We start from the raw sequence: 15,162 nt of genomic DNA, 5'->3' as shown, positions 1-15,162 counted from the left end.
CATTTTTCAGGTCCTGAGCTCTTTGGAAAACCTTTGAGAGGAGAACGAGGTTGGATGAAAGATTTGCAAACACAAATTTGCCAGAGCTTTTCAAAGGTCACCAGCAGTTCACTGCTCTCTTTTTCTGGAGGAAGACCTTCTACCAAACAGGCTCCTGCTCTGCAGAGCTCTGGGCACTCTGTACCTAATGAGTATTGATCCACATTATACAAATGCTGCTACATGGCGTGCTTGCTAATGTCAGTGCTTACGAATCAATACTGTGAGCGCAGAACAGCTCCAGATCAGGCTGATAAAGCATCCTTTAATGGGCAGCACTGACAAAGGCCTCCATAGCTGCTTTGAAAAGGAAGGGTAGTTAAACCAATTCTCTGTTGCTCTTTCAACACTGTTCTGCTTACAGGGACCCTTACTACTAGGTCCGAGCTGAGATGAGCTCCTACCAGTTGTCCATATTCTCCGGGTTTGTATTACTTTTAAAACTCTTCCTTTAGGCCCTGAGAATCCCTACCATGCTGATTTTCTATATAGTTCCCTAAAAAGGATTAAATAATCCCTAAGAAAAAAACTTACCCATGCCAAGAAAGTCAGAGGGCCCTGGGCCTGTGACCCACTGCTTTCACTTTTAGCACCATGAATAGTATGATTTATTTCTGTGCAGACCAGCATGTGCTGTGAGACCTGAAGCACTGCAGAGCTCTGCATAACAGGAACTTCACTCTCGATCGGAAAAACACTTCTTCTGTACCATTCTTACCTCCCCAGATTCCCTTACAGGAGGGTCTAAAAGAGCAAACAGAAGTGTCCAGGAGCAGTGCAGCTCTGGTGGAATAGTAGCAACAGCATGGAGACTCTTTATTTACAAGAGAAGATTAAGACCTGGTCCAAGTCCGTGACATGATGCTGGATTGACTATGGCATGGGATGATAGCCTGCACATGGAGTGGCAAAAGCAGTGACGAGATGGTAGAGCAGGACAGAGGCATGGCTGCCATTGCTCTTGTGTTTCCACCAGCTACTGCCTTGCAGCAGTCACACTGCGATGCGCCACACAATGGAGGAATGCAGAGAACAAACACCAGTGCGTCTCCTTCTGTGGAGGGCCTCCGCCTCAGGCCAAGCCAAGTGCAAGAGCCAAGGTACATCCCCATTCGCACATGCCACTATGGTGCTGGCACTGATAGTGTGACTCAAACCAGCATGACATCCCCTCCCATTGCAGCAATCCCCACACAGCCAATTTTTTCTCCAGATTCAGGGCCTGACCCCAGCCCAGTCCCTTCAACCCCCAAGGCTGTCTTTCCTGGGTCCAGCCTCCAGGAACTAACCTGTTTGTGCATTGTACGCTGCTTCATTTCAGGGCTGTCACCCTTGGAGGAGGAAGATTGCTGCCTGAGGCGGGCACCACTGCCAGGCCAGTCGGGCGAGGAGGACATCATACTGCCGCTGGAGGGTCTCTGGTACTGAACCGTGTTCAGCAGGGAGGGTGGGGTCCTTCCCCGGGTAACAGGTGGAGGTGGAGGTGGCGGTTGGTCTATCCGCCTTTGCGGTCCTGCACTGTTCTGCCGTGGCATGGTAGGCTGGCCACCCTTCTCCGTCAGCGAGAGCTGCCGGCGGGCCAGCTCCCCTGTCCGGCGGGTGAAGTCCTCGCTGCTGGCAGGAGCAGCGAAGCCATGCTTGTTGGCTGTCAGCTCCTCGCTGTTGCTGTGGGAGCTGAGTGAGCTGTGGCACTCAGAGCTGGAGTCGCCCAGACCACGGGGTGAGAGTGGCAGCCCAGCTGCCATCTGGTACACAGGATTCTGGAAGGACAGGGGTGCCAGAAGCTGAGGCCGGCCAGGAGCACTCTCGCCACTCGGTGTGGTGGGGGTCTGGCCGACACGACGCACAGTGGCCATGCCTGTCACGCTATTCTGCTGAGTCCGTGTGGTCCATACTCCCTGCAGCTGCCCGAGGGATGACTGACTGTCATTGAGGGAGTCAGCAGTGCCAGGTGCATTTGCTCCACTGTCCAAGAGCCGATTGTCCTGCAAGTCCACCATAGACAAACTCTTGCTGCCATTAGACATCTGCACGTCGGGCTCATTGGCCTCTGAGTAACTGGAGCTTCGGGCAGGTGAGGGTTGAGCCCCAGCAGACCTTGTGACAAAAAACAAGTCCTTGTTTTCAGGGGTTGGAGATGGTAACCGTGTGAAATCTATCAGACTGCGGGGAAGTCAGTGCGTAAGGAAGAGGAGAGGAAAACAAAAAAGAAAAAAAAAGAGTTGTGAATGCTGCACTGGAGCAGGAAAACGTTATCACTCAGAAGAAATCAGCATGGCGCAGCTTTGTGGGAACAGGGATATATAACCAAATCCCCTGCGGGGGAGAGAGCCAGGGCAAGTAGGCTAGGCCAGGCCCTGCCTGCGCAGAGGGACAGTGCAGCAGGAGTGCAGGGAGGACAGAAGAGTGCAGAGAAGTCCTGGGCCAACCCTGTAGGAACAAGCAGGTGTAGACAGGTGAGCAAGGGGGTGTGAATATGTGTGACGGAAAGGGCTGCACTGTGCATAGGAGGCCTTCACGGATGCACCCCCAGAGGCTGTGCCTCACTAGCTGTGATCTGCTCGTCATGCTGTCCAGCATATGTCACTGTCTCCACTTCCAGGTTGCTGTATCCACTCTTCTGTTCCCTGTTTATACCTAAGCAGGAAGCTCTTGGGGGCATGCTATCCAATATTTGTACAGCATGGAGCACTGTGGGGTCTAGATCCACGTCTAGGCCTCCAAGGATCTATGCAATGCAAATAATTAACAATTATTATAACTCCAGCTGTTGCTTTCTAAACAGCAGCATAGCTAAATCCTGCAACTGAAGGTTATCCACTCTTCCTCCTGCTGTAACAGATTCATTCATGCAGTATTGATTTCAGCTGTGTAAGAAGAAAGCTTTGCAGTAGCTTAATGTGAATAGCCTCTGATCAAAAATGGTGTACTATAAGCAGGTATTTGGGAGAAAGCGTATTGTCAAAGATTCTGTACAGTTTTAAATTTAAATAACTAGACCTCATGCTGGGAAGCATTAGAGATGAAAGCTCTGATTACAGCAAGTCCAGCTCTGTTGTTGCCTTTCATTCCTAATGAAACTTAAATAATAAGTAGTTTCCACTTACAAATTAAGTTATTAGCAGTCTTTCAATTTGCGTAGGCTGTACTTCATTTTTCACAAACAGAAACACTGTAGGTCTGCAGCAGACTAATCTTCCCTATGAATGAACGCACTTACATAACTAGGCCAAAAAGTGTGTGAATCACTGCTCATTAAAAATAGTATTATAAAAACTGGACAAAATAGAATGGAATTGATTATTAAGCCTCCTAACTTGGGAACTGTTAGAAAATGTTCAGACTCTCCCTAAATTCAGCACATGTGTTTTGGATAAGGCCAGTGCTATACATCTTGCTCACTCAAGAGACCTAAAGAATTTAATAGTAATAGTTACCACTGACTGACTAACTATATGTAGTATCTGTTTTGAAATCAGAAAGCCTAGCCGATGGATCAGCATGGACTCCACACTACACCTTGTTTTGCCTGTCCTCGAAGGGGCTTGGGTTTTGGTAGTAGCCAGGCCACTTCTTATGTTCTTACCCAGATAAGTCATTCTCTATCACCATTTTCTGTAGCCCAGCAGAGATGCTGTTGCCGGCATTAGGAGTAGATGCAGTGTGATCAGCTGTGACCGAGACCTGCACGCAGGCTGGGTTACTGAGCGCTGAGTTGACATCCCTCAGAATCCGAGGCAGAGGCCCAAGTTTTGTTGCAATGCCCTGGGGAGAAAGAAGGTTAGAAATATTGCAAACATCTTGCTTTCTTGTTAGAGAACTGTGGTATCTGCCAGTTGCTGAGCAGTCTCTGCAATGAATTATTTGTTAGTAGCATTAATTTTCTCCATCATTTACCCCCATGTTGAGGCTATGGGTTGCCCCAGGGCATGTGACTCCAGAAGCCATTTGCTGCTGTGGGGCGGAAGGAAGCAAGCGTTCTTAGCAGAAAGCATATTACAGACACAGAAAAAAGACAGCTATGGCCAGGAACCTTTTTAATTAAAACTAAATTTTTTGAATCTGCTGGGATTGACAAAAGGGCTGATGGTCAACAGCTCTGCTTTCTCAACCCATCTGCCCCTCCATCTTCACCGCCCTTCCCCCCCCCCGGCAACGCGATAAACAAAGAACTATATTCATCTGCATCAGAGAGATGCAAAGAATAAGCTACTTCTGCAGCATGTGCAAAAGCCGTGGAAGTGCTAAGCATTAGTAACAGCTATGCTATGCACAGATACAGCTAATACATCGATATCTGCTGGACATGTGGGAGGTGTGTGGTGTTTTGTGGCCCAAACACCCAGCACTGGCCAACTGCACTACCCCCATATACCTGCTCCAGTTGAGAAATGACTTCCCAGAGTAGCGAGTGCAAAGTGGAGAGTTCACGGCCCAGGTCAATGTAGCCTTCAAAGCCAGCAGTGTTTGAGATGGTTTCTGGATTGGAAATCTCCAACAGAAATCTCTGCATGTTAGTCCATTCATGTTCCAGAAATTGATTCATGAAGGACATATATTCCTCTTTGCTGCCAAACCTGTCAAGACAGGAATGTGAATCTCAGCTAAACCCTGTAAACAGAGGTATAGGCAACAGAACAGTCAGGTACATAAGCAGAGAATAATGCTAGAGCCTTTCCTCTAGCATCTAAACTCTTCCAAAACATTTGATATCCCTAGGTTGCTAGCAAGCACCTACCTTTTAACTTAACTGGTACATCATTAAATATGCAGCCAAAATAAAGTCCAGTATAGTCCAACTAGGTGATCATCAGCATGGGATCTGAGCAGCAGAAATAAACGTGAAGGCTGGAGACAAGGTATGGCCTCCAGACATGTTGCTGGAAATAAAGTGATTGTAACACTCAGCCTAGTTCGGAGATGAAAAAATAGATCTGAGTCGTTGACCCAGGCTCTTACTGCTGCTACATCTTTCAGCTTTCAAGGCCAAACTTGATTTTGCTGCTTTGGCACAGCTCTGTGCAAATCCAAACTTCAAGTTTGGAAAAACAGAAATTTTCCTTTTTTCCCCTCCTCTGCAGCATTTCTAAAGAATCCAGAATTCACAGGAAGGAGTATCCCATTACGACCCATATGGTCTAGCATCACCAGGGAACTGAAACCATCACATCACCAAAATGCTGCGTACTCTCATTCCCAGTATGTTATGACCAACACCCAAAGGCCCTCTGTCTTCTGCCTCTAGCCAACACTTGCAAAGTGTCAGAGCTGGCTGAACCCCCAAATGCTGCTGCTGCCTTGGTGCATTAATACAGCATGCCACTTCGGCAGGCCGGCTGTCAGAAGGATCAGTGTCTCTACTGCCTCTGAGAGTCCCAAAGTGTAAAAGCTCACAAGATGAGGATCTGTATGGCATGAGAATGTGATAGGCATCAAGCTCTGAATACACTTAACAGCAAGGTAAGGGGAATTAGAGGGACACAAGACAGATGATTGGGCTGAACAGTCCATTTCAGAGTAATGACAGTATTGATGTGAAAAGTATTTAGTATTTAGCTTCTGTTTTTTGTTAACTGGCATAAGGGTCTAGCAGCCTAACATTCAGTCTCAGGAGAAGCCTCTGGTAAGACTGGCACCAGTGGCTTCTGACACCTTCCCTCCCTCCCACAGGCACAGAAGCTAACTGTAGCCCTGCATGTCGCAGTCGTCCCTAGCATGACCGCTCTGGGGATCCCCTGGAGATCCACACCTGCAGCTGGCTCAGCCTGTTTGCCCCTTCAGACTCTTGGCACCCTCTTTTCCCCTTCTACCACTTCACACAGTCTCTGCTCTCAGATGTCTTTTTTAGAGCACAGCAGAGCTGGTTCAATTGTACCAGCAATGGTTCCTGTTGTGACAGGGACAGCAATTGTGGAGGAGAAGCTTGGCTTTGTGCGATCTGCAGGACAGCTCAGCTTGATCACTTTGGCTTGACTAATGTCAGCTTAGTTAGAGTCTCTTCTTGCAAAATGCGGAAAATCTGAAAACCTTTTAGATAGGGATTGATCAGGAATAGGGAGAATTTCTGTCATCTAGTGTAACACACTTGTATGTCTTCTGACTGTGTGTATGTGCATGCGTTCCTGTGAGCGTGTGTACTAAGCTAGTTTCCACATCTAAGAAGCTTTAGATGGAAGCTATCCATTCATATTTCCAAAAGCTCATCACTGTTATCAGAGCTCAGGATAAGCAGCTCAGAGCTGCAGCCAGCGGAAAGATTTTCAGGAATCTCTTGCTTTGTTTCCATCAAACCTATGGGTTTAGTTAGAAATTGATAATATTCCCATTCTCTTTTCATACCCTCCAAGTTCAGACAACCACATCTGAACAACAGGAACGGTTCCAGCGCACACTGGAAGGAAAGAATGACTCCTAGTGCTGCTGTTTGGAGCTTGCCCCTGCTGGTGCCTCTGCTAGGAAGTAGGTAGTATACTAGCACTGCAATTACAGGACAAACTTCCTGACTGTGCCTGGGTGTTTCTGCTGTGGCCCAGCCTGCTTTTCTGCATGGTAAGAATAGGCTGTTTTCCTGTTCATAAAACATGCTGTTTTGGAAACTTAAATGATTTCCCTGACCTAGCAGTGAGGGAACAGCTCCCAGAGAGAGATGGGGAAAAAACAGGCCTTTTCCATCTAGGAGAGGAGTGGCCAGTGTAGGATTCCTGATCTAGGAGCCATTGCTGTACTATGTGCTCAGTGCTGGGTCCAGCTCCTGATGCAGAGAAGCACCTACAGTACAGTTCGGCTTTGCTGCTAGTGCCAGGATCTCTTCCAAATTCACTTTTCTTTCAGGCCCTGCTGATATTCCCACTGGATTATCAGCTGATACTCTTCTTGAAGCTGCATCCTTGCAGCTTGGGCTTGCAGCACACTAGCTTGGGACTTTGCTCGTGATGCTGCTGTGGAGAGTCTGAGCTAGCCACCTGCAGAGCTGCTGCCAGTGCACTAAGTCTCTGCTTTGAATCCAACCAACCTACAAGTCTGGAATTTCTCTGCTCCTCTTCAGATCTCCTCCTGCCCCTCCTGCTCCTGCAGCCCAACTTACTTGGCAAAGTTGGCGAGGTTCTGGGTGACCTTGGCAATAAGGGTCAAAGTGCGTGCAGTACGGTCATCCGGGTACTCCTGGAGGAGACTGAAGAGAGAAGGGGACATGATGGCTGGACAGAGGAATCGGAGGAATAGGGAGGCGCTGATCAGACGCTCACTGATGTCTGGGCGGCCACGATTACTGCATTCTTGTCTCCATGAGGCGAAAACTTCTTTGAGCTCCCTTGGGAAGACACTGAAATGACAGAATGTTCAGAAATGGTAAATTCAAGGCTGGGGTTCAAGCTGCCACACAGCAGTAACTAAACATGGCATGAATCAGCCATTGGGCATGGCACTCGGACACGCTTACAGAGCCAGAGCCCTCCACCCTATTGAGCCACAGTAACTCAACAGGCTTTTGCCCTTTTTTTTTGCAGAGCTCCCATTAAAAGGGATTCAAACCATGTAGAAGGTTTTGAGTCTGTGCCCGGGACACTGGCAAAGACAGTGGCAGTACCTGGGGTCACTGGCACAGCTGCTGTTTGGAGGAAGGGTGTGCAAATTGTAATACTCTTGTTCAAGCATTTGGGTCAAATTCCACTGTGACTGGTATAACTGCAGAACCTCACCAGAGTTATTCCAGACTTGTAACTTTGCACAGAATTCAGCCTGGCTTTCTTAAACTGCACAGTTCCCATAGGTAAAACAAACTCCAGCTGCAGCAGTCCTTATCACTGGAGAACTTGCCGCCTCTTTCTTCTCGGGCCCTCCCCAGCTCCCTGCTCCCACCTTATCCTGTTCCCATCACGTAGTGTTTATTCAGCTAGATAAACTCATACGCAAGAGCAGGCTGACAACGGCTCCCACCGCACTGGGTCACTGGCCTGCCAGGTCTTTGGAACAGAGCCCCTTCCCCCTTCTCCCAGGAGGCTGCCGTGGCCAGCAACCACAATCTTTGTTTAAAAAACAAAGCTATTTACCTACAGAGTTGGATGGTATGAAAGCAGACTGAGGAGGGTGGCAGACTCCATTTTAGGCCATAAATCATCTTAGCAAAGGGCCATTTCAGAGGACAGTTTCTCTGTTTTGCTGGAGAGAATAGCTGGGATAAGCAAAGTAATGTGAACAGGCTTGTAACAAGCTTGACTCCTTCTCTGGTCTTGACTGTCCTGTGGCTGAATCTCACATAAGTCAGAAAGAGAAAACTATGTGAGTTGCACAGCCAGAAATGCTGCCCTGGTCTCACCCTAGACAGCACGCTGCCAAAAATGCTGTCAAGTAGCAGCAAGAACAGAACAGGAGGCTTTAAAATGAGGCAGCAGTTAATTAAGAGAAAACCCAACTGTGCATGCTTCCGCTGCAGCAGTGCTGCCAGCCCTCAGACCTTCCTCCTGGTGCCAGCACTCCCCATCCTGTGGCCTCCACTGCGCAGGGCTACAGATGCTCACTTCGCAAGCCCAACCGACTGTTCCTCTCCACAGCTGTGGAGTTCGGGAATGGTAGGGTTTTGTGCTCCATCACATGCTCTGCAGCCAAATGCCCATGGCCTCTAGTTCTGTCATCACTACCTAAGCTAGCAGCGTACACACTTCAAGAGTGGCCAGGCTTTATGGCTCCCACTGCTCTGCTGCAGCACATGCAACACTCGCCCCTTATTTATCTATGCTGTTGGTTGGCTGAACGCTGCACTGGCCAGCGGTGTGCTCCAGATCTGGGGGCTCCTGCTGTTAATCCTGGCCAGCTGGGCACCTCTGCAGTCTCGTTCCTGGCCATGAGACTTTTGCCATTCAGTGCATGGGAAGCATCTCAGTCTCTGTGCTCAGGGTTTCTGAGTGCTCTCCATCTATGACCTAAGGGGTGACTCTCCGTGGAAGCACTTGGCAAATGCTGCCATCATGTTCAGCTCTTGCTTAGAGTTGGCTTCATACTTCCACACTCTGGAGCTTTTACTCTATGTATTATAAAATAACACCAGCCACTTTCTTTGGCTGCATAAGCTCTTTTCTGTCTTTGGCTTAATCCAAACAGTTGGACAAAGTCTTTTTACTTCATGGTATTTGCCCATAAATACTAGACTCCTCTGAGCAATGTAAGGCTTGAATGATCTGGACAGGTTGCACAGTTACTGAAAAGTAAACCCTTGAAAATGTATGCACCGGATGCATGCAGCCCACGAAGTACTGTTCACTATCGCAGGCTGAGAGACTATAAACGTTTAATTGTATAACATCAGGCAAAATCCAGTTATTTGGCTTTACGTGACAAACGAGTCCATAATTCATTACCCAACTTTCCAGTAACGAGCTTCCACATGCTGAAATTCTGCTTACGTTGAAACTTTCCAGATGTCCAAATTATGTCATAATTATAACAATTTTCAGTTATTGTAAACCTCTTTCCTCTCTCTGACGCTCTCCAGCAGATGAGCATGCACACTCTGACACTCTATTTAAAGCAAGATTGTTAGCTGTCAGGATACCTTGGCCAATCCCAAACACTTATCATCAACCCAAATAATCCCCAAGAAGCACTGAGCATACAGGACTGAGAGAGAAACACAGCAGTAGCTCTGTTGCTTCGGCCTTCCTCCTAAAGGGAGAGCTGGCAGAACAAACTTCCCATGCATTCTTGACTTTCCTTAGGTCATTTTCCAAGCCTATTTTTAGATTGATCTTTTAGCATAGCTTTGGTTATTTTTAGGAGGAAACTAATTCAAACAATTATAATCCAATGGTAACTAAAAGCAGGGAATTTCTCCTGGAAAAGCAGTTCCTGAGTCAGAGAATTATTAATTGGCCCACGATAGATATAGGCTACCTGTAGAGAAATCTGCCCTTGTGGTAGATAAAGGAAGTCTGAGTAAAAGTTTGGCCGCTTGTTCTCTCTATGCGTGATATCAGGAAAAGCAATTCCCTTCCTTCCTGGGCTTCAATATCCTAGGAGATGATGCAGTTTTCAGGCCTCAACACAACAGCTGTGATGAGAAAAGGAGAAGTCTTTATTATGAGAGACTTCCTCCAAAATTATCCTTACTTGATGTTTTGCAACAACGGTTTTGTCACAAAATACATTAATAAAAACTAAGCCCAGAATTTTAAGCAGAAAGACTACAATTCCAGCATTTTTATTTCTCAAATGGGGGCACAAGCCCATTTTTTGTCCCCTTTCAGGTTATCTTCGAAGGCAGCATCTATAACAGACCTTATGGACTCCTGGCTCCTAGTCCCCAGTGCTAGCAAAAGACAACATCGTAAGCACAGCCAGGCTCGATGGTCACCTCCACAACATGAACAGGTAACTAACTACCTTACTCCAATCCATTTTGCTTATTCAAACCTGTCCCAACTAGTTGCAAGAACCTTTACCTACCCTCCGAAAATGAACAACTGGGAAACGCCTCAAACTGCATTCCAGACCTTGTGCCAGTGGAATGGTGAATTCCCCATCTCTGCCTAAGCAAGCTGCCATGCAGATGGGAGCGCGAGCGTAACCCAGAGGAACGGAGGACACTGAGCCAAAGAGCAACTGAGAGTCCAGAGAGAAAGTAACAGCAGCACCCTCAGAGCTTCATTACTCTGCAGCCAGAGAACATCTGCCTGAACAAAAACTCCAGGTGCTGAGAGAGCAGGCATGAGGAGTGCCACAAACCTTCCCTGCTGCAGAGAGGATTTCAAACTACATGATGCTTTGGAGGCAGGGGAATGGAGGAGACAGCGGTCAACTGAAACTTTAAGCTGGAGTATCTGCTTCCATCATGCAGAGTCCATGAGTCTGGTATGTTTGGCATGTGTAGAACTGTTGTATGGGTATGAGACCCAGGACATGCATTTTGGCCCTTAATTCATGACTTTCACATACACTGGGTATCCAGCACCTCTCTGAGTTGTTCACATCAGGAAAAGCATTTCTTGTTCTCCATTCTTGACTCCATTGCCCCATCCCAATATCTCTGCTCCAGTAACCCCTATCTGTCCCTGAAAAAAATCATGGGGGTCAGCAGCACTGTTGCACCTCCAGAGCAGATACTCCAAAAACTTGGACAGTGCTGGAGCTGCTGTCTCTCCTTCCTACCCGTCCCCACCATGTTCCTCTCCCTGGCCAGTGCCACACCACATCTGACTTGTAGCAAGCCTGTTCCCGGGCAGGCCCCAGGGAGGGTTCACCCATAGCCACACACCTTTAGCTTGCCTTTAGGTTCTGCAGAACTGCATCCCCAAACAAAACCAGTTCAGAAGAAAAATCTGTTCTTGACAAATGTTCCACTGTTTGCAGCCATGGCTCACAACAGCCTTCCTCAGTTCTGTGCCAGACACACAGGAGTCTGATGAGGTATCGCGCATGTTTGCAGAGTTCACCTGAGAGTGTGTAACCCATGGCATACCCTGGATGCCAGTCTGTGTTCACCTCAGTTCTCGTCTCTCAGAGACCAGTGCCTTGGGGCAGCCTCAGACAGCAGTCACAGGGACTCCCCTACATCCTGTAGGGAGTGCACAAAGCCCTGCAGCTCTTATCCAAGCCTCTATGAAAAGATGTCTGTCAGCACAGCTAAGAGGTAGATACCAACAAGCTGATGCTACACTTCTCTACAGCTCTGCTGCTTCTACAGTAACTAAAGACATGTGGAGGGAAGTGACACCTGTGGGATACTGACCAGTAAGAGTTGATGATTTTGCAGAAGGCCAGCTCGCAACACATTTTCAGGTTGCTCTGATGTTCAGGAAGGTCCGAAGATGAACACTTACTGGGATCCACCTCACAGTTTTCATCTGATTCATACAGAGCCTTGATAAACTCCCCTGTAAAACAGACAGTCAGTGATGGATTTTGGAGACACTAGAGAAGCAGTGTACAAGCAAGATGTAAGCCCCAGTGCTCAGGGAGTTAGCCCAACCCCTGTCATATTGAATGAACAAAGCTGGGAATATGAAAGTAACTGAAGGTAGCTCCCAGGGGAGGTTGTGCCCCAGCCAGCTGTCAAGGTCTCCAAGTGGATTCTGCTGCTGGGAGCAGCCTGCATGGCCTTGGAAGTTCACAGAACAATACAGCAAGCCCTGCAGGAAGGCACCCAAACTCCTGACGAGCAAGCTTTATCCATCTTCCCAGCTGGCAGCTCTGTCTACATGGCTGTGGGCAATTACATCTTACACTACTGTGCCAAAAGACCGCTTTGCTCAGCCTGCCCTGATCCCTCCAGATTACAGCAATTTCAGAGATGTTCCCTTGGGCTACTCCAGCAGAAAGTATGTCGGCAAGTTCTGTAATTATTTGTAAGATGTGCTGCTATACCAGACTCTGCCTGTTACAGCACCCTGGCACTGATGAGCCAATGTGATTCACAGGAAAATAGGTAATTAAAGGGAAGAAACAATGTTCCCGGTTTACTTTGAGCTAAGCATTGCACAAAATTAGATTAAAATATTTCTCGAAGTTTCCCTGCACTCCCGTTTGCTGACTGGCTGTTCCTCACCCTCCCAGATTTGCAGAGCAGCCCTGCATTGCAGCATCTCACCCTCATGTCGCCATTTATCCCAGCAGACAGTGGGCACCGATCAGTGCCACCCGGGCTGAGGTGCTTCCCACAACTTCAGCACACATCCAGCTAACGACCTGGGAATTGCAGCTGTCCATCCTGGTTAGCACACACCATTGGCTGGGGAGACAGCGTGACAGGATACTAATGGGAATTAACAGGCAGTATTTAGCTACTTTTGTGAGTCTTGAGCTAGCTGAGGATGGACGGGACCCCTCAGAGCGGGCATCCTGTGAAAAGCACTTCCCTGCAAGGTCACACTGCTTCACAGGCTGCCCTAGGCCTTGCACAGGGACCTGCAGGCTCGGATGCTGCTCCAGCGGAACTGTTTCCATTTGTTGTCTTCTAGTTCCAGTGGGTTTGCTCATCTCCTCCTGTTCTCCTGCTTTTTGCCTGCTCTAGTCTGTATTCCCCTTCTACTGCCAAAGCAGATTTTAATTATGTACCGGAGAGCCTGTCCAATGTATTTTCAGCTCCGCCACGGAGTTCTGGAGCCTCTCTGCTCACCTGCAGGTGATGCCTGCTGTTACTGTCCTGCCCTATTACTTGCTTGTGCTTCAGGGTTTAAAGGAAAGTACTATACTGTATTGTGTTACCTTGTGACATAAGATGAATCATTTCACTACATAAAAGGTCTACACAGAATCAGCACCCCTAACAACAAGCAAGAACCACAGGTTCCTCCTATACTAGATGAAGCTAGCTTAGCAGCATTTGCATTGAGCCCTGAAAGGAGAATATTATGAAATTCTCTCATTAATCTGGCTTTTTAGAAATTCTGTGAGATAATCTAGTTACAGACTTGCCTTCAAACAGAAAGCATTACAAGGCAGAAACAAATACTACCACTTTTCATCATCTCGCAGGGTCCATTGGTTTGACTGGCTCAATGATCTCTCCTTCCTCTACTTTGTTATTATTCTTATGTTAATAAAGTATACATTTTTTTGTTCCTTCCTAAAATTACTCAAATCCATTAGAAGGAATCCAATGTACTGAAAAATTAACAGCTTGATGGGGATACCGCTCGTCCTACTGTAAGGATGTGCATCCAATCTAGCTGCCTTTGGCTGAGTCTAAGACGTAATGCTTCAAAGAGAGCCCCTCCTCATCCTGGTGTTGTCTTGGCTGTACACAGCAATTCCTTCCTGTCCTGAAGCAGAAGCTCTAATTACTTTGTTTGCATCAGGAGAAGTATTATTTGGAGCCATAATCATAGCCAACCCTTTAAAAAAAAAAACACCAGGAGGGTTCCTGATATGAACCGGGAAGCAACTCTCATCACTGTAATTTGGGAGATTTCACCTGACTCACTAGTACTGGGAGTAACTGAGTGGGGAAAAGGGTGCGGGTGTAGAGTCAGGGGAAGGATTCAGTTAGGCTCCATGACACTGCCACTGTGGAGAGAGAGAACTTGGCAGGCAGCATGATGCCTTCAAATATCAATTTGTTATCTCCTCTAAAAACAGATTAAAGAGCTGACTCAGCAGCGACCCTCACCTGGGAGAAGGCCGCGCAGTGCGGCCCGTGGCTGTGCCCCATGCTCAGAGCTGGGTGTGAGCCGTGCTGGTGGCACGTGCTGCTCTGTGACTAGGCTGGTGGTGCAGCCCAGCTGCACTGCCTGCTGGTACCCCTGGGCTTGCTGCCTGTAACTCTCTGGTACCTTCCAGGACATCTGTGCTTGACTTTATTTTAGGCAAACTGCTTGCAGTCTTTAGGCTTCTGGTAAATTGCCATAGAAACCTTCAGCTAGGTAAATGCTGGTGCCTCTGATACACTGAAGGCCATCAGTATGCAGCTGATGTTTTTTCCACAGTGTATCACAGAATCACAGAAGGGTTGAGGTTGGAAGGGACCTCTGGAGATCATCTAGTCCAACCCCCCTCGGCTCAAGCAGGGTCACTTAGAGCATGTTTCCAAGGATTGTGTTCTGTGTTCTGTGGGTGAGACTTGCCAAGAGTCTGTACATACCTAAGGCATCTTGCAAGTATTTCTGCCCCACCAACTTCAGGTATTCTTCGATTGCTTTGGTGGCCAGTGTATTCTCCCTGAAAATGAGATGCTCATTCTCACCACAGCGATCAACTTCAGACATCATCAGGTCAGTCAAGAAATCCTGGAAAGCAAAGTCCATGGTGGGTCACCACGTACTGACATATGCTTTGTTTAGCAGAGCAGGCAGCATACACTCCTCCAAAGAGGTCTCATCTTCTTAAGACACAAGAAGGAATGCACGTGCTGTCGGTGACCCTCTGTGTACACATTACATTATTACAAGCCTTTTTCTTCTTTTCCTCCAACCTCACAGAGAGAAATAAATCTCTGGAGAAGTCACAGCTATTGCACTCCAAATATGTTATTTATTCCAGTCCTGCATGATGTTAGCATCTCCATCCGTACCAGTTTTTAGGTAGGTCTCATCTCAGCCTCATGTTTTGTGCATAGGAGGTTTTCTCCACTGTTAAGTGACTGTTAAGTGTGGCTGCATCTAACTGCACTGGTTGCAAAACAAGGGCATACTTCTA

At 47.6% G+C, this 15,162-nt stretch overlaps 1 protein-coding gene across 13 annotated transcripts in view; it reads right to left on the bottom strand.

The window, feature by feature from the left end:
* DAB2IP (DAB2 interacting protein) overlaps positions 1-15,162 on the bottom strand; it is a 216,169-nt gene that overhangs the window by 16,784 nt on the left and 184,223 nt on the right. For 12 of the 13 annotated variants that reach the window (XR_009960279.1, XM_062591355.1, XM_062591357.1 and 9 more), the window contains 6 exons: positions 14,609-14,753; positions 11,759-11,903; positions 7,124-7,360; positions 4,415-4,616; positions 3,626-3,804; positions 1,329-2,202 (listed from right to left, as the gene is read on the bottom strand). Coding sequence is in view for 12 of the 13 variants with exons in the window: in XM_062591355.1 (XP_062447339.1) it covers positions 1,329-2,202; positions 3,626-3,804; positions 4,415-4,616; positions 7,124-7,360; positions 11,759-11,903; positions 14,609-14,753 (1,782 nt within the window). In the remaining variant the exon portion in view is untranslated. The remainder of the gene's footprint in view (positions 1-1,328; positions 2,203-3,625; positions 3,805-4,414; positions 4,617-7,123; positions 7,361-11,758; positions 11,904-14,608; positions 14,754-15,162) is intronic. The other variant, XM_062591354.1, reaches the window with a different exon arrangement.

The sequence above is a fragment of the Rhea pennata genome, chromosome 18, assembly GCF_028389875.1.
Source record: "Rhea pennata isolate bPtePen1 chromosome 18, bPtePen1.pri, whole genome shotgun sequence".
In the NCBI taxonomy this organism is placed as follows: domain Eukaryota; kingdom Metazoa; phylum Chordata; class Aves; order Rheiformes; family Rheidae; genus Rhea; species Rhea pennata.
Note: the sequence above shows the minus strand (reverse complement) of the source record. Positions and strands in the feature narration are given on the sequence as shown.